Source organism: Oxyura jamaicensis, chromosome 18, assembly GCF_011077185.1.
Source record: "Oxyura jamaicensis isolate SHBP4307 breed ruddy duck chromosome 18, BPBGC_Ojam_1.0, whole genome shotgun sequence".
NCBI classification, from domain to species: domain Eukaryota; kingdom Metazoa; phylum Chordata; class Aves; order Anseriformes; family Anatidae; genus Oxyura; species Oxyura jamaicensis.
This window is the reverse complement of record NC_048910.1, coordinates 4,979,974-4,997,158: the sequence shown is the minus strand read 5'-3', so window position 1 is coordinate 4,997,158 and position 17,185 is coordinate 4,979,974. Positions and strand designations below refer to the sequence as shown.

General features: G+C 60.8%; 1 protein-coding gene across 2 annotated transcripts; it reads right to left on the bottom strand.

Moving 5' to 3' along the window:
• Window positions 1-738: 738 nt before the first annotated feature.
• ST6GALNAC2 (ST6 N-acetylgalactosaminide alpha-2,6-sialyltransferase 2) lies at window positions 739-10,600 on the bottom strand. 2 transcript variants are annotated; one of them, XM_035342189.1, is made up of 10 exons: window positions 10,188-10,600; window positions 5,403-5,492; window positions 5,232-5,286; window positions 4,488-4,662; window positions 3,545-3,710; window positions 3,326-3,464; window positions 3,082-3,185; window positions 2,895-2,978; window positions 2,132-2,231; window positions 739-2,023 (listed from the first exon to the last, which is right to left on the bottom strand). In XM_035342189.1, the coding sequence occupies exons 1-10, from the start codon at window positions 10,310-10,312 to the stop codon at window positions 1,856-1,858; spliced, it is 1,206 nt and encodes a 401-aa protein (XP_035198080.1). In that variant the 5' UTR covers window positions 10,313-10,600; the 3' UTR covers window positions 739-1,855. The 2 variants fall into 2 exon arrangements, with proteins under 2 accessions (XP_035198080.1, XP_035198082.1); XM_035342191.1 differs by lacking the exon at window positions 10,188-10,600 and adding an exon at window positions 7,266-7,356.
• Between the last annotated feature and the right edge of the window lie 6,585 nt (window positions 10,601-17,185).

The following is a 17,185-nucleotide window of genomic DNA, read 5'->3' as shown; positions in this document are numbered from 1 at the left end:
CTCTACCCACGGAAGCTGGCTGGGAGCCCTGGCAGGATGCTCGGCTATGACAGCATTCCTCTTAAAAAACACTCCTTTTTGCCATGTGCGTCAGTGCCACCCATGGCCGTGTTCACAGCCACATGGGTTGTGCTCGTGCTTGGCCAGAGCTCGGAGGAGGTTTTGGTGGTACATTATTTAGGCAAAATGAGAATCAGGCTTGTTCTTGTCGTGGAAGGGGTTCTGCTGAGAGCTTGCATACAAGAACAGGCCTGACAGGCTGCCTGGGTACCATTGTGAAGTGATTGACGTGAACAAAGGTTAATTTGAGACTCACAAACCGGGCTCCGCACTGGAGATTAGCCTGTCAGCCCGTTTCAGATGTAATCTGCCTTCACGCTCACTCTTAACTAGCTGAGTGCAGCTTGCCATCACAAAGGGAGATGGAGCCTGAGGGGGTGCAGGGCTCCCTGGCTAAGGGCCAGGCTATCTCTTGCCATCTCTGCAAGAAGTTGCTCCTTCAGCTGCTGTAAAGCAAATAGCATCTAAGGTGGGGAAAGGTTGTGCTCGGAAGAGTGCCCAGCGATCCGATCCGACACAGCCACCGCCCTGCTGGGGGAGTTGTGTCAGCACCGGGAGCTGAACCCTGCTCAGCCTTTGGGCCGTTCCCGCGTTGAAGCCTCGCTATTTTACAGGCTGCAGCCCCTCTGCTACAGGCCATGTCTTAGCTGACCCACCCCATTCACCACATCAGGCATAAAAGTTCCAAAAAGTTCCTGTAATTATACAAAGTGGGAAAGTTTCAGGTCACACCACTCCCTCCGCTCTGCAACATCAACCCTCCAGCCGCCCCCATCCTCAGGAGCCTGCACACCGCAGCCCGACAGCCGCATTAGCTCACCCAGGATTTTTAGTTCACTCTTAGGATTTTTGCCCCCTTTTTAAATACCTTAACCTTTCACCATGAGTGCCATAACTCACCTGGCACTCACCTCTCCAAACACGTGGAGGGCCACGCACCATCCCCGTGCTAAAGGACCAGCACCACACACGTGGGCTGCAGGCCAGCTCCGGGCTGTTTGAAGGCTGGATTTCTGACGTCCCAGCTGCAGTGAGCCTGCTCTTAGCTGATGGGTTTTAAGGCTCTGTTGTGTTGACCAACACCACAGCTTAGTGAAAGGGGAAAAAAAAAGCTGCTGACACCACGCATTCTATGTTTTGTCACAAGAGAGAGCAGCTAAGACTCAGCCCAGAGCTGTCTGAAGTTGAGGCGTTAAACAATCCGGGAGAGGTGTCCGAACACAGCACCATTCTTGAGTTCAGACCATCTCGTCTCCAGGCCAAGGATTCCTCCCACTTGTCCTGCCCCAGTGCCAAGCGTTTGGGCTGGGGCCTGATGGCAGAGTGAAGGGTGTTTCCCAGCTGGAAACTGCACGCAGAAAAGGCTGTAAATTTCCAGAAAACTCAAAAAAAAGGGGAAAAAAAAAAAGGTGGTCGGATGTACACTTCATCAGCATCCTCTTCCAGCATCCCCTTGCCCCAGCTGCAGACCAGCACCGTGTTTCCCATGGCATGCTGCTGCCCCAGGGACACCTTGGTGGCACGGGGCGGTGACAGCCACGCTCAGCAGCGCTTTTTGGTGCCCCAAAGTCCACGCTCGGTCTCACGGAGCCATCAACGAGTTGCTGGAGATCCCTGAGGTATTGCGGCCTTTCCCGATAGCACCACCACCACGGCTCTGCTGCCGGCGTGCCTCGGGCTGGCCTGCCGAGTCGGGAGACCCCTCAGGGGACAGACGGGGCCCTCGGGAAGGAGAAGACCCCTTCCGCGCTGCTCTGGGAGCCCTCGGGGTCACCCCGTGGGCCGGCGCCCGGCCTCACCGCTGGTACAGCTCCATGATGCCCGCCTGGTGCAAGCTCCTCCACAGCTCTGCTTCCAGCAGCATGTCGTGGTTGGCGTAGAACACCAGGGGTTTCTTCTCCACCTCGTAGTAGTGGTCCGAGAACTGCTCGTAGTTGGCCGTGATGAACCCGTAGGCGCTGACCTGCCACGGGACGGATGGACAGAGAGCGGTGATCACCTCAGGGGGGTCCAACCCCGGCCCAAAAGGGACCCCCAGGTGCCGGGGGAAGGTGGTCCTGTGGCTTCTTACCTGGTCGCAGGTGTGCAGCGCCGTCAGGAGCATGAGCGCGCCGGTGCTGGGCATGTAGAGGTGGCCGTACTGCATGTTGAGCAGCTCCGACCTCAGGAACCTGCCGGAGCAGAGGCAGTGCTGGGGGGGGGGGGCACGCGGCCGGCACAGCACCACGGCCCCGCCGCCAAACAGCAACGCCCGGCGCCAACACATGACACACACCCGGCACCTCCGGCCCTGATAAGGCAGGGGCACCGAGCGACAAGCACCCACAAATTCACTGTGTGTGGATTCTCGGGTGTCTGCTACTAAGGTTCAACTCGTTCTCTGCGAGCTGCGAACACACCTCCTTGCTGTTTCAAGTTGTCCTAACCCAGGCACTGGTTCGCATGAAACGTGGGGGAAAAAAATCCCTTTGGATTCTCTCTCTGCTTCTTTAGACTAGTTCAAAATCAGTTAATGTGTTTTGGGAAGCGGAGGGCCAGGTGAATGCAGCAGGGCTGCACAAATCTCCCTGCCAGGAGGAAACGTGCATGGCACCGCAAGGAATGGGAATGGCTGGGGGGAATTTCCCTGCCTGGTCTGCAGAGAGCAGGACAGAGGCGGCTCCAGCACCAGGGGAGGACCAGGGCTGGAACCAGGCTGGAACCAGGGCTGGAGCCCAGTTTTGGCACTGGGCAGCCGCGGAGCCACGCTGCAGAAAGCAGGGCTGGGAGGCAGGCGGGCAGAGCTGGAGGGGTGCTGAGCCACGGCTTTGCTTCGGGCTCCTCCTCATCCTCACCTGGCTGTGAGGTAGTGTAGGAAATCCGGGTGCAGCAGCTTGAACTTCTCTGCAGATGCCTCCGGTCCAAAATATTTCCGTGGCCTGCAGCAGGGAGAGAATTGGTGTCGTTTGGGATTTATCCCAGCGGGGACAAAGGCGGGGGCAGCTCGCGCTCCCTCGCGTGCGCTCACCCAAGGGTACTCACTCGTCACCCTTGTCCGAGCCCTCGGGGACCGGGCTGCCCTGGATGGCCGACCTCAGCATGATGTAGTCCCGCAGGTCCGAGGGGATGAAGATGTACTTCAGGTCCTGCAGCGGGGACACAGACACGGTGCCTGGGGGGGTTTTGGGGCACAGCCCTCCTGCGGGGTGAGGGCTGAGGCTCCTGCGACTTGGAGAAGGTTTGGAGCAAGGTGTAGCCCGCCTCAGGGGACAATCTGGGGTCCCACCTCAGCCTGGGGTATCTGTGTGAAGCCGTACTCCTCGTAGGCAATGAGCGAGTTCTTCATGGTGTTCACTGTGAACCCATAGAAGGAGATCTTGGTCCCGACGTCCTCCTCGAAGCCCCTGATCACGGCACCGTTGAGCCTGCGGGAGCACCGCGGGGCCGTGTCCAGGGCTGGGACCTCCCCAGCACCCGCGGCCCCCCAAATCCTGCCCGGCCCCACCTGAACACCAGGTCGTGCGCATCGATCGCCTCGCCCTGCCGCGAGCCGTTGAGGATGCCGCCGTTGCCCACCACGGCGCAGCGCACGCAGCCCCCCGGGAAGCGGCGCCGGTCGAAGAGGTGCCTGTTGGCCGAGGCGTTGAGGAGCCGGAGGGTGCTGCTGACGGCTGGGTCGGGGCAGGATGGGGCCGGCCAGGGGGAAAGGGAAAGTTTTGCATCAACACGGCTGCGAGTAAGCACACCTGCACCTTGAACCAGCCTTGCACCAGAGCATGTTGGTGAGCAGCGTGCAAAAAAGCTCACAGCATCCTCATGCCAGGAAGGGGTCTGCAGGTGGGGTGGACAAACACCAGCTCAAAGTGCTCAGTACCCCCAGAAAGCCAAATCCACCCACGTTACAGCCCCCCACGTTACTAATCCTGCTCCAGGCAGTGGCTGCCGGGTCCTGTGCAAGGCACGGGGACACATCCGGACGTCTCCAGCCCCGGTCCCGTGGGTGCTGATGCCAGCACCGCTCATTTCCCGTCCTGACAATGCCTCCTTGCAGCTGCCCCTGGTTCACCCCCGGCCGTCCCCAGCACTTCCCAGCCCAGGGCCTGAAGCTGGTGGCTGCCAGGGAGAGCAGGGAGTAGGTTTGGGGTTGGAAGGGAAACAATCTCCTCTGGCAACAATGGAGCGGGTTGTCCGAGGTCCTCCGGGCCCCAGTTAATAATCATGCACACACTGGAGCTTTTATCTGGGGAAAATGTCACAAGATGCTGCGAGTGGCATTTGCAAAGCCGTCCCCTCCACCCTGCTCCCGGGGAGGTGGAGTGGGAAGAGACCGAAATCCCTGGTCCCCAGTCCCCTGGGGTCCCTAGTCCCCATTCTCCTGGGGGTCCCCGGTCCCCTCGAGCCACCCCGTGCCCCAGCTGCCACCACCCCCAGCCCGGTCGGTGCCGTACCTGCATGGGACAAGCCTTGCCAGCCGTAGGGGACGTGTCGCTCCTTCAGCCTGTTCCAGGTCTCGGGGCTGAAGTGCTGGTCCCACATCAGCACCGGGGTGGCAAACTGGAAGAGCTCCCCAAACGTGGGGTGCGCCTTGGCTGCCTCCACCACCGAGCGGGGGCACGGGCTGGGCTGGGCGAGAAAGGAGCACGGTTTGGGCTGCGGGCTGGAGCCCCTTTCCCTCAGCACCTCCACCCAGCTGGGGACAACCCCAGGGCCCGAACTGCTCCTCGTCCATCATGTTTTCTACTGGGTCACCTCGGCATGGTGCCTTGTGCGTGGGTCCCCCCAGATGGAGAACACCCCCAGCACCTGGCTCCCCAGGGCATAGGAGGATCAGGGCTCACGGAGTCAGCTGGGGAGCACGCACCGTGGCAGATGCGGCATCTTTTAGACCTTTACCCTGGCAAAGCACAGCCCAGGTCCCAGCTCCTCGGGAGCCTGGGGCTTTGTTCATAAATCTCCAGCCCAGGTAACCCTCGGCTGGGGGATTTGGAAGCTCGGGCTTCCTTCCACCACACTGGGGCAGCCCCGGGAGACCCACGTGCACGGATGGACAGGCGGCTCCTCCCCACACACACAATAAAAACCCTTCCAGACCATGCTGCTTCCAGCAGAATTGGTCCTCAGCTTCCCCACCCAGACAAAAAGCCCACGAAGGAGAAAGCACCGGGGACACACCGTGTTTTGCCAAGCATTACCTGCCTTCGGTTGAGCTGGGCCTCCTCCGGCTGCGAGGAAGGTTTGAAGGACTCCCTGCCAGGAAAAGGGAAACAGAGCAGTCAGAACCTGTCCCTTGAGGCCTGGGGAGCCCTGCTGAGCTCTCCCAGCCTGTTCTGGGTTCCCCACACACCCCTTTTCCCCCCTGTTACCTCTCCAAGCTGCCTCGGAGGGCCCTGTGGCTGCCGGCTGGATGCGAGGTCCCCGACGGAGCCAGGAGCAGCGGCTCCGGCTGCAGCAGGCTGGAAGGGGACACCAGGATGAGGGGTGGTGGCACCGACCCCGCATCCCGACACCCCCCGACCACGAGAGGCACGGTGCTGTGCTGGAAAAGCGATGGGAATCAGGGATGTGGAGGGTCCCTGGTGTGTGTGGGGCTGGTTGGGACGTGCCCTGATCCCCCCATCATTGATGGGGCTGGTCAGGGACCCTCAGGGGACACAAAAATCCGAGCCCTGAATGAAGCAGGGCCTGAAGCTGCCAACCTGCTACGTCCCCAGCAAAACCCTTCCCTGGGGGGAAAGTGAAGAAAACCAGCAAAAAATCCCTTGGCTTTTCATTAATTTCCTGAAGCTGGGTACGCACTGATTGGGGTCCCCTCCAGTTTTCTAAGCATGCACAGCAAGGAAGGGAGGAAAAAAACTTCTGCTCCCTTGAGCAGGAGGAACTGCATCTGCATCTCCATCACCAACCGCTGGGAGATGGAGGCAGGGAGCAACCCACCCCGAGCATCTTGGGGGGCTCAGAGCCCCAGGGGTGCCCCCAGGAGGGGGGCTCGTGGCCCAGCAGGGTCCCAGCCTGGTGGCAGGAGGTGGGCACCCACCGGCGGGGAACAGGCTCCCATTCATCCCCGCACAGAAGGGCCCTTCAGAGCACCCCGGCGCCAGCCCTAGCAGGTGCTCGCGGCAAAGCGGGGTATTGTGGAGCAGACAAGGGCCCCTTGTTACGGGATCTGTGCTCGGGGACAGGTAGAGGCAGGTGGGGAGCGGAGCTCTGCCTCCCCCCGCGCAGCGAGCGTTGGGTTTCCTCCCAGCCACCTCCGCTGTCCCCTGCTGCGGGGACGCCTCCTCCCCACGGGTGCCAGCCCTGTCCCGGAGCTGATGGGGACCCGTTTGCCACCGGGACACTGCCCAGGGCTGGGTATGGCATTCCCTGGGGGATAGCCCAGCTCCTTGGGCTCCATCCCACCAGCTTTGGATGGGGCTGGCTCAGGACAGGAGACGCCGAGGGCGAAGGGGAGATGCCGCGGGCGAAGGGGTCCCCGTTTCACACAGGCTGAACATCAGCAGCCCCGGCATGGCCACACTGGGGCAGGGGGGGCTGCAGGTGCTGCCCCCAGCCCCACGCTCCCATCGAGGCCACCCCAACCTGAAGCAGCCGGGCACCGTGCTGGGGCTGCCCCACGCACACAGAGCAGCCGGTGCCTCGCTGCGTTTTGCCCACAGGAGTGCTGGAACCAGGCTGGGAGAGGGGTCGGCTGCTATGGGGGCTGCTGCTGCCCGGTGGGGAGGAGAGGGGGAACCCCGGGGGCACGGCGGGGAGGGCTGAGCCATCCCGGCAAGGCAGCAGAGCTGCAGGTTTCTGTGAGGCGTTCCCACTGCTCTCACAGCAGCTAAATGCACCCGGCCTGCCCAAACTTGCTCGTTTGTTCAGCTTCTGGTGGGAACCGAGGGGCTGCGCACGGCGAGGTGCCGGCTGGGGAGGGCTTGTGAAGAGGCAGGACCTCGGAGCAGGGACTCGCAGTGGCACCAGGGGCTGCTCTGCTGGCCCAGCCCTGCCAGCTGCAGGCGGCACGCACCGCTCAGAGCAGAGCTCAGCCCTGCAGCCAGCTGGAAGTCTCAAAAAACAAACTCTTTGCCCACCGGCTCAGCCCAGCAGTGCCAAACCCTGGAGGCATCTCACACGTAGCTGAGCTCCAGCCCCAAGCATCTCCTCCACCTGGCACCGCAGGAGATGCCCAGCCCCAGCCCCAGCCCCTCCCTGAAGGACCTCCTTGGTGTTACCACCACCCGAACCTGAAGTCCAGAACCAAGTCCTGCACAGCTCCGGGGTCCTGAAGCACGGCAGCAGCACACATCCTGCACACACGAAGCCCCCAGCTCGGCCGCCTGCTCCTGTCTGCCACCACGGACACACAGCCCACCAGCAAGCCCCGGGAGCAGATACCATCAGGCACAGTGCCCAGGCTCCTGCTTCCCCAGGAGCTGCACACAAACGGCCCGTCCCTGCCCCACGTCTTCCCCAGGCCTTCCCCATCAGGCTCACGAGCCCCAGCTGCACCTCGCTGCCTCCCCAGCTCCTTCCCACCCCCTCCCTGCCATGTCCTGGTGCCTTTGTGGTGGGCACAACACCAGGCTCTTGGTGCTGGCTATTATCTGCAGTCCAAGGGCTGTTATCGGAACATCTGGGGCAGCACAGCCTGCTAAAACCCAATTCTACTCAGGCAGAATCACTCGATGCTCCCCGGGAGATGGCTCCCACCTCCCTTTGGTAGCCAAACTCGGTGCCAGGCCCTCCCGGACCCTCTCCCAGGCCTTGTGCCGAACCCATGACGCCAACCCAGGCGGCGCTCCCGTCCCACCCTCGGGTGCCGGTGCCATCCCCGAGGCGCGGTGGCGGCTCTCCGTGCCGTGGCCGCTGCCCAAGCCCGGCCGAGCCCGGCGCCTTGACGTCACTCGCCAGGATGTGGCGAAGCCTCGGTGGCTCCGTGCCCTGCGATGCTTGGTTGACTCAGAAGATGACCCCCCCCCAGGGACCAACTGATGCACAATGGGGCTCCCAGGAAAGGAGTGGCCGGCGGCCGCCTGGGCACAGTGGCCACGGCAGAGGAGCGAGCCAAGCCTGGGTGTGTTCTCTCCCTGCGGTAAAGCTGCCGAATATGACGCCTCTGGTCCGTGCCCACCCTCCGTTTCCGGAAGATAAATATGTGCACAAGTGTTTGAGAGCACACACCGGAGCGCTATCTTAACCAAACACTCCTGGGTCCCCACGGGGCTGTTTGAAGGAGCTGGAGCAGCACCGTGAACGTGTCCTCTGGGAGCGGGCTGCGTCCCGTGGCAAAGGGCCGGGCTCGGGGCATCGTCCCCTGGCACAGGGCCACGGCAGGATGGTGCCCAGCCTGTCTGCTGGAATTAAAGCCAGGAGTGGTCCCAGCAGAAATCTGGGAGGGGTAGGAAGGGGTTGGAGAAATGTCCTGGCAGGGTGTGGGATGGGGCTGCAGGAGGACGGGCTGGCAGCCCGTGGAGTAGCTGCCTTGCTGCAGGGACAGGAGTGTTTTGCCCATCTCCCCGGGGTCCTCACCGCTGCCACCGGCCTTGCACCAAACCAGAGGGGGTCAGGGCAGTGCCACACGTACCCCTCGTCGGGTGGCTTGGTGCTTCCAGCAGCCAGCACTGCTCAGGGGGGGTCAGCTGCCTCCCGACCCCCTTCGTGCCCACAAACCTCCCCAAAACGTGGCACCAAAGCAGGATCACTGCTGGCCCTCCCCTCCCGCCCCGACAGGAGGAAAAGCACAAATCCTGCACCGTGGCTGTGCTTTAGCAGCGAGGAGCACTGCACGCACAGATTTCACTTCCAGATTCAGCCCTGCATCAGCCGCCGGGGCAGCGCTGTTTGCTCCGGGCTTAGGCTTTAGTACAACTTTTATGGACGAGCAGAGATTCGGGGTCGGTGTGCTTGTAGACACGGGGAATCGAGGCGAATGGGACCTGCTCTGCTGTGGCTGTGGCTTTAGTGTTTGGCTCAAAGCCAAGGAAAAAAAAAAAAAAAAAAAAAGAAAGAAAACTCCTGGAAGTGTTTTGGAGCCCATGGAGCTCCCGGGCACGCTGCTGCGGGCTCCTGGAGGGGCTGAGCCGGAGGAGCCAGGGCTGGGGACGCAGCCGTGCAGGGAGCAGCTCAGCACCACAGCCACGACCACCTCAGCACCGTGTGGCATGGTTCAGCCCCACTGCCACCAGCATCCCCGGCCACCCAGAGCCAGCTCCTGCCATGGGGACGCTTCTGCATGGAGCAGAACCCAGCGCCGGGCAGGACGGGAGGGCGCAGGCAGAGCTCCGCGCTCCCAGAGGGGCAAGAAGCAGCGTGCGGACCCCAGGGCAGCCCACCCAGCTGCACCCCAGCAGCTCCCAGCCCAAACCTGGCGGGCTGTGAGCAGGACCAGCCCCGGTCCCCATAGCATCCTCCCCTCCCTCCCGAGCTCTGCGAGCACCCGCAAGCACCCGGCGCGGAGGCGAGGGACGCCCGTCGCACTCTGCTGGCGTGTTCCCCGCTGCTCGGGGCAGAGGAGGGTGCCTGCTCCTGCTGGCCAAATGCTCTGCGGGCACCCCCGGGGCTCCCCAGCACCCAGCCCAGCACCAGGGAGACTCTGGCTGAGGCTCACTTAGGGTGGAGGCTGCAGGGGAAGTTCAAAGGGAAAGCGAAGGGGGAGATGCCCGCTGCTGGAGTTGGGGACTTGCTGGAGTTTGCGAGCAGCCCCGAGGGAGCCGAGCAGGCTGCGGGCAGCCCTGCCCCGTCCTGGGTCAGTGCCACAGCGTGGGGCCAGGGGCCAGCCCCCCCCCGGGGGGAAATGAGCCGGCTGCAGCCCGGTCTGCCCGGCTGCTGGAGGTGGTTTGGTCCTGCTGGGTGCCGAGCACCCTCAGCTGTCCCTGCACCTTTGGTTCCTTTGCACCGCGATGGGCTGAGCCCACGCGGGGACCCCTGCAGCCCCCCCTCACCCCGGGGTTCCTCCCTGGGCACCCCTGAGTGCTGCTGGTGGCCGTGGGCAGGACCCACTGCCCGGGACACCTCGGGGAGGCAGAGCCTGCTGCGATCCCTCCTCAACCCAGCAAAGAAACCGGGGCACAGCCGAGGTAACCTGCACCAAGGGGCCTGCCCCAGCACCCCAGCACCCCAAATCCCCCTCCCCAGCGCCTCGCGCTGGCTTCGCACCTCGCCCTTACCTGGCTATGATCCTCTGGCCGGCGGGCAGCTCCACCGTGGCGTAGTAGTGCCCGTAGAGGACGAGGGAGGATGAAAAAGCCGCCAGCAGCAAGAGGCAGAGACGTTTCCAGTGCGGGGACCCCATCCCGCTGCTTGAGCGGCGAAGGCGACGCGTGAGCCCCGTGTGGAGCTGAGCCCCCCGGCCACCCCCGCTGCCCACCCGTCGGGGCAGAGGCTCGGGCTGGCTCCCTCCTGGCCCCGCTGCACCTCGGAGCACTCCTCGGATGTCCCCGGGGAGCGGTGGGAGGGAGAGCGCGAGCGGAGGGAGGAGGCACCGGGCTGACTGGTTCGGGCTTGCTGAGAAAAAACGCACTTTTGAGCTGCTTTTGCTCCGAGCCGGGGATTAAACATTTACTCAGACCAACGGAGAAATGAGCCTTTTTTTTTTTTCTTTTTTTTTTTTTTTCTTTTTTTTCCCGCCTCCCTTTCGTGCCACCCACTTACAGCTCACAAAGCAGAGCTTCTCCCCCTTTTTCCTTTTTTTTTTTTTTGTAACTTTCTCCTTCGCCTCCAGCCCTGCACTCCTACACAGCCCACGCCAGCGCCTGGGGACCCCGCGGGGTTGGGGTTATTGTGGCAGATCAGAGAGCTCAGGCTCCATCCGCCAGTGCCCGATACAGCTCTGAAGCACGTACGTGCAAGGATCCACAAAAAAATCCCACTGCAGGAGCAAATTTGCGGTGAAACGGGGGGAAAAAAAGGCAAAGCTGCCTGAGCGCTGCTGGAGCTGCCCAGGGGAGGCTGCTGCCGGGACCCGCAGGCTTTTGCAGAAGAAATTATTCCCACGGAATTCCCCAGTTTCACGGCAACCAACACAAATTCATAAATTTGTGCTGAATTCAGGTTTGGGCTGGTGAGGGGAGGGCAGGAGGGAAGCATTTGGGTGTTTTCTGAGGGAAAGCGCTTCTGTTTCATTCTTGAAAGAGCCTTTCGAAAAAAAAGTTTAACTAAATTCATCGAAAGAAAGAAAACAAACCTGAAAACTAAAGGAAACACCCAAACGTTTTCACACTGGGGGAAGGGATTCAGCTGGGAAAACAGGCATTTTAAGTGAGCTGCAGTGATCTGGGGGGGAGGAAGGGGGATTTTTAGGAAGCCACCAGCCTCAGGGAGCAACAGCAGCAAGCCCTGCTCCATCCAACCCCACGGCTCTCCGGACACCCACAACGCATCCCCCCAGCACCTGCAGCCCCCTCCCCAGCCCCCAGCTGGTGCATTTTCCCCAATATTTCTCATCCCCCCCAGATCCAGGCCCCCCACCTCCATTCCTACCCACACAGCCACGCTTCCAGCAACGCTGCTGGTTCAAAGAAAAATAAATGCAAAAATCCCTTCAAACTACCCTGCTTCGCTCTCTTTTTGGCTTTTTTTTTTTTTTTTCTTCCTACAAATCCCCTCCTAGCCAAAAGTCAGCTTTAGGGCCACAATTAGTATCAGAGCAATAACTGAGAGGAATCGGAAGCTGCTGAGTGGTCTCAGGGCTAAGGCTGAGCCGCAGAGACCCCAAGGGTCTTCAGCTGCACCACACCAGGGGGTGACCCTCTGCTGAGGCCGGCGGGGGAAGCACGGCTGTCCCAAAACCCCAGCCAGGGGGACGCACCTCCGCAGGTCCCCCAGCTGCCAGCCCTGGTCCCTGGGGGGATTCCAGCCCCCAGAACAGGAGGGCACCATGCTGGCCCCCTTCCCCTCCGTCCGCCGTGGGATTCATTCCTCGTGACCCCATCCCTCAGCTCATGTGCTCTAGGCTCTTCGTTAATCATGGCTAATTATTACCAACTGCTCCAGTAAGTCATGGGGGAGCTAGCACGGCCCCGGAGGTGCAAAACTCCCCCGCGAGTGGCCCGGGGAAAGTCCAGGATTTGGCACGCGGGGACGTTTGTGGCCCCAAAATGCAAACCCTGGTGAGCAGCAGTGTTGGTGCCTTTGCCCCGTGGGGTGGAGGAGCTGCTTTCCTGCTCAGCTCTCTGTACCCATGACACACAGGGTGGGTGACACATTTACTGTTTTTTTAACATTGTTGGGTTTTATTTTTATTTTATTTTTATTTTTTCCATTAGGGGGTGAAAATGAGATGCAGTTCTTCATCTGCTCTACTTGTTTCATGCTACAATACGTTTTGGCCCATGCCCCAAAATTAAGCAGCGCCTATTTAGAAGTTGAATAAGTGTGAAAACCTTTTAGGGTGATAGTTGCCAAATAAAGATTAGGAAAAGAACACAAAGGAAATTACAATGACAGTCAGTATGTATCATTTTTAGCCTGGGCTTTTAATCCCAGTAATTACCCTTGGAAACAAAACCCAAGCCATCCACATTGCTAGAGAGAGCGGGAGGAAAATGAGAACGATTCACACCATTTGGCTGTTGGTGGAGGAAAGCCCTGGGGTCTTTGCCACGACAAACTGCCCAGCTGGGAGAAAGTGATCTCCAGAAATCTCCCGGAGGATTCATACCTCCTAGTTTGTCCAGCACAGGTCAAAGATACATTTAACAAAGTGCCCAAAATATATCTGTTAATGGGAAATTTCCCTGAAATTCAAAGCGTGGACCTTAGAAACACGTTGCAGCATCAGCCCCGCCAGGGAACGCGGGGCCATATGGCTGCTCGCGGGGACGAGGTGGTTGCATAACCACGAACCGGTCAGCAGATGTCTCGGGAGGCTGACGCACGGCCCCTTCCCGGTGGGGTGGGAGCACGGCTCGGCCAAAACTCCTTGTGCCAAGTCCCCGCAGAGCCAGGCTCAGGCAAAATGCCCGCTTTTGTGGCACCCCGGGTGCTCCCTGCTGGTCCTCATGGGGTTTTGGGGGAGAAGTGACTGCACGGAGCACGCGTGGGCACATGGAACACGGTGCAGCTACAGGACCGGGGATGCTCAGGGCCGTGCTCAGCACCACCCTGTGGTGACTGCGGCTCCGAGCGATGGGCTCTGCCTTTCTGCCTCTCACCCCAAAAGGCTGCCCAAGGAATGGGGGAGTCCTTCCCCAGGGCACAGCCCCACATGGATAGTACGGAAAGATTGGGATGCAGCTTGCAGGGAGACCGAGCCGATGGGGCCCACCTTTGTGGCTACACCAGCAGGATCCAGCCCACTGGGCAACCACGCCATTTAGTCCCCTCCTGCTCCCTATAAAAGCAGGAACATCACGGGGACAAGCCACAGACGGGGTGGCAGGCTGGACAGCACCATGGCTCATGGTGACTTGTGCCAGTAGCTGCTGCCGCGCTGCTGGGCTCGGCCCCACTCTTATCACGGAGCCTCCTGTGCATGGCGGCACTGCCGGTCAGCCCCAGACCATTGCCCAGGACGGAGATAAGCCCAGCACACAGTCCGAAGGTCTCTGCAGGGCATGAGGCAACCGCTGAGGCTCTGGGTTACGGCCTGGAGGGGCTCAGAGCTGGAAAGCACCTCTGAAAAATTGGGGTGGCACAACCCCAACCGCTCTCTTGCGAGCTCCAGGCTGGGCAGGGCAGGCCTGGATTGATCCTGCCCAGTTCTCTGCAGGCCAAACAGCCCCAAGGTTTGCTCAAACAGTCCTGAGGGGCTGGCCAGGCTCTGTCCTCTAAGGACACATCTGGGGACAGGGGATGCAGTCTCTGAGTGTGCGGTGCTGCTGGCACCTTCTCTGCCTGCATGGTCCCCGCCTGCCGCGGCTGCAAACGCAGCTTTAGGAGGGATGGAGGGAGCCTGGCATGTTCCCAGGCCCCAGCACCTGAGATTTGCTGCCTGAGGGTCTGGACAGGCTGGGGAAACCCCACAGTGCCCAGCCTGGAAGAGGAAACCCTCGGAACCAGGGACCGCTGCGTCCCCAGGAGCTGTTTGCCCGCAGGGCCCTGCTCCAACACCCACCCGGAGGTCAGCGTTCGCTGGAAGGGAACAGCCTGGAGGTCATCTGGTACTTGTGTGCAGAACAAAACCACGGGCTGCTCCTTTATCTTGGTCGCCCTCCCCTGTTATCAATAGTTTTTCTCGTCTGACTGCATTTCCCTGCTGCCACATCCCTGACGCAGGAGGGAACGCAGGGCTGCGAGGTGAGGAGGGTGCAGGCCTCGCCGCCGCGCACACAGGGCCTGCCCCAAAATCATCTCTCCTCTTGGGTAATATAAATAAATATAAAAAAACATCCTGCAAGTCTCCGGCACAGGGGCTTTTGTGCTGCCCAGGAGCACCCGTTCCATGCTGGGAAGCTGGGTGCTGCTGTCCAGCAGTGTCCAGCTCACGTTGCTGCTTGGGGTTTCTTGCTTGAGAACAGAGGGATGGGAGTGACAATGTGGATGTGCCACCATGGCATCGGGCTGTTGTGGAGCCCTGTGTGGCACATGCAGCAGTGCTGGGGGACATGGGGTCGTCGGCATGGCCCAGGAACCCTGACCTGCCTCCTCCTGCCTGTCCCCAGCCCGGCAGTGACGTGCCCGCAAGCACGCGGTCGGTCACGGCTCCTGCTTCTGCTGGGGACAGGCGAGGCGTCACACCGTGAGAAGGGCAGCGAGGAAACCAAATAAACGATTTGAGGCCCCGCCAGGAATGTGGCACTGCGAGTGAGAGGATTTCACAAAATCACAGAATCATCTAGAGACCTCCGAGATCACCGAGTCCAACCTCTGACCTAACACCAGCAAGTCCTCTGCTAAACCATATCCCTAAGCTCTACATCTAAATGTCTTTTAAAGACCTCCAGGGATGGGGACTCAACCACTTCCCTGGGCAGCCTATTCCAGTGCCTCACAACCCGTTCAGGAAAGAAGTTCTTCCTAATATCCAACCTAAGCCTCCCCTGGCGCAACTTTAGCCCATTCCCCCTCGTCCTGTCACCAGGCACGTGGGAGAACAGACCAACCCCACCTTGCTACAGCCTCCCTTGAGGTACCTGTAGAGTGTGATAAGGTCACCCCTGAGCCTTCTCTTTCCCAGACCGAACAATCCCAGCTCCTTCAGCTGTTCGTCTAAGACTTGTCTCTCGCAGCCCTGCTGGGAGCATCCAGAGGCTGTTAACTCCTGGGGAACCCAGGGAGGAGTAGGGCACTGCTGTACTTACACCTCGTGGCTCTCCCCATTACGCTTCCCCAAAAAGCTGGGGAGATGCTGCAGCAGCTTCTGGGTACGCTGATGCCCAGCTGTGTATTTCTTCTCCAGATCAGAGGCCTGACATCCCGCTTTAAATCCTACAGACTCTGGAGCTCCTGGCTGGCAGAGGGGAGCAGGTGCTGCCACCGGCTGGCACCGGGTGCTGTGTCCGCACCCCAGGAGAAGCACTGGGTGCTGTGTCCGCACCCCAGGAGAAGCACTGGGTGCTGTGTTAGGACCCGAGGAAGCGCCGCCGTGCTGGGCCATCTCCCAGGACACCAGACCTCATCCTGCTGCCGGTCCCCCCACTCGTGCTGCCTCCAGCACCATGCCACGTTGCACAAGCCGAGGCTGCACCTTGGCACATCCTCTGCAGCTGGGTGGCACTCGAAGCCACCAAATCGCTTCTACACGTCCCCAAGTACCTGAAGGAGCTTCAGCCCATGACCCCAGGGGCAGGCGGGAGTTAAAAAGCTTGGGACGCCCAGGGACAGCAGCCTGGCACAGCGTGGGCAGCCGCAGGGCACTTGGCCACCAGACCTGGACATCTGGGACACAGCAGGGTGCTGGCAGGTCCCTGAACAGGAGCTGCCACCTGGTGGCACTGGGACAATGCCGCAGGGACATGGCTGGGGACAGATGGGTGGCCCTGCACCACGGCACTGCCCTTGGACATCCCTGCGGCTCCGTTTAGCTGTGCTAGGGAGGCTGGGGATGCACTGGCATAGCTCAGCATCGCCACTTTCCCCCTGGGGGACGCATCAAACCACAGGGCTCCAAATCCTCCGCGGAGCTGGCTCCATCCCAGGAGCAGAGCCTGGAGGGAACGGGCTCTGCTGGTGGGGAAAACGCCAGGAAATTTCCTTCCCTTGATTCTGGGACATCTCAGCCACAGAGGAGCCAGGCACTGGGGGGAAAGCGTGGGCTGGGGGCTTCCAGCCGGTCCCCAGATCCTGGCCTCCTTGCCCACCACAGTCCCCTTGCTCAGCCCTGTCCCGTTTCCCAGAAGAGAGGGAAACAAAAGAAGAAGAGGGGGGAAGGGAGGAGTTTAACCGAAACTTCTTCCAACTTCTTGGGAGGAGAAAAGCCCTATTCAGACGGGAAGAATAGCCGCTTGGAGGCGGTCACTAAGCAACCCGCAGCAATTCGGCAGGGCCCCGGTGCATGGGCAAGGAACAAAGCCACCTCGCTGCCCACCCAGAGCATGGGTGGCCCGGCCGCTGCAGGGGACAGAGATGTCCCACTGAGCCCCGAGCTCCTGGGTGCAGCGGGAAGCTGCCTCGGTTGGCCTGGAAGGTGGCCAGACCCATTGGGGTGCCCCTTTATGGGAGGCTGTCTGCTGCCTGGGAAGGATTCGGGGTCTGACCCAAATCCCATGATGGCTCCCCACGGGTCTGGAGCTCACACAGGGCTACAAGTTACTCCCAACAGAGTCATGTTGAATTTCGGGTAACTACGTGACAACATTGGCAACACCCTCACCCAGATAAGCTGAATTCGTCATTTAGGTTATCGGTGGGGGTAGGGGGCTGTCCTTTGCAAACACGCTTACTCATGAGAAACTGCTTGGTCTCTCCACAGCACAAGCAATAAAGAGACAAAGGAAATCAGTCGGGACAAACCCTGCTGACAGTCCATGCTGAAATGCCTCCCTTGGAGCCCTGGAGATGCTGCAGCACCCATGAGAAATGCTGGGCGAAAGGAAAAGCTCTTGCAGGCAGAGCAGGTCGGCTGGGACCGGGCAGTGGGTGTTTGGCTATCCCCAGCCCAGAGCCTGCTGGGTGCAGGGAGGGGTGCTGAGCCTGGCTGGACACTTCAAGTGGCTTTTCTTCTGTGTGTCACGGGGAAAATATCCAGCCCCCATGCTCTCGTCTCCAGCATCTGATATACCCAGAG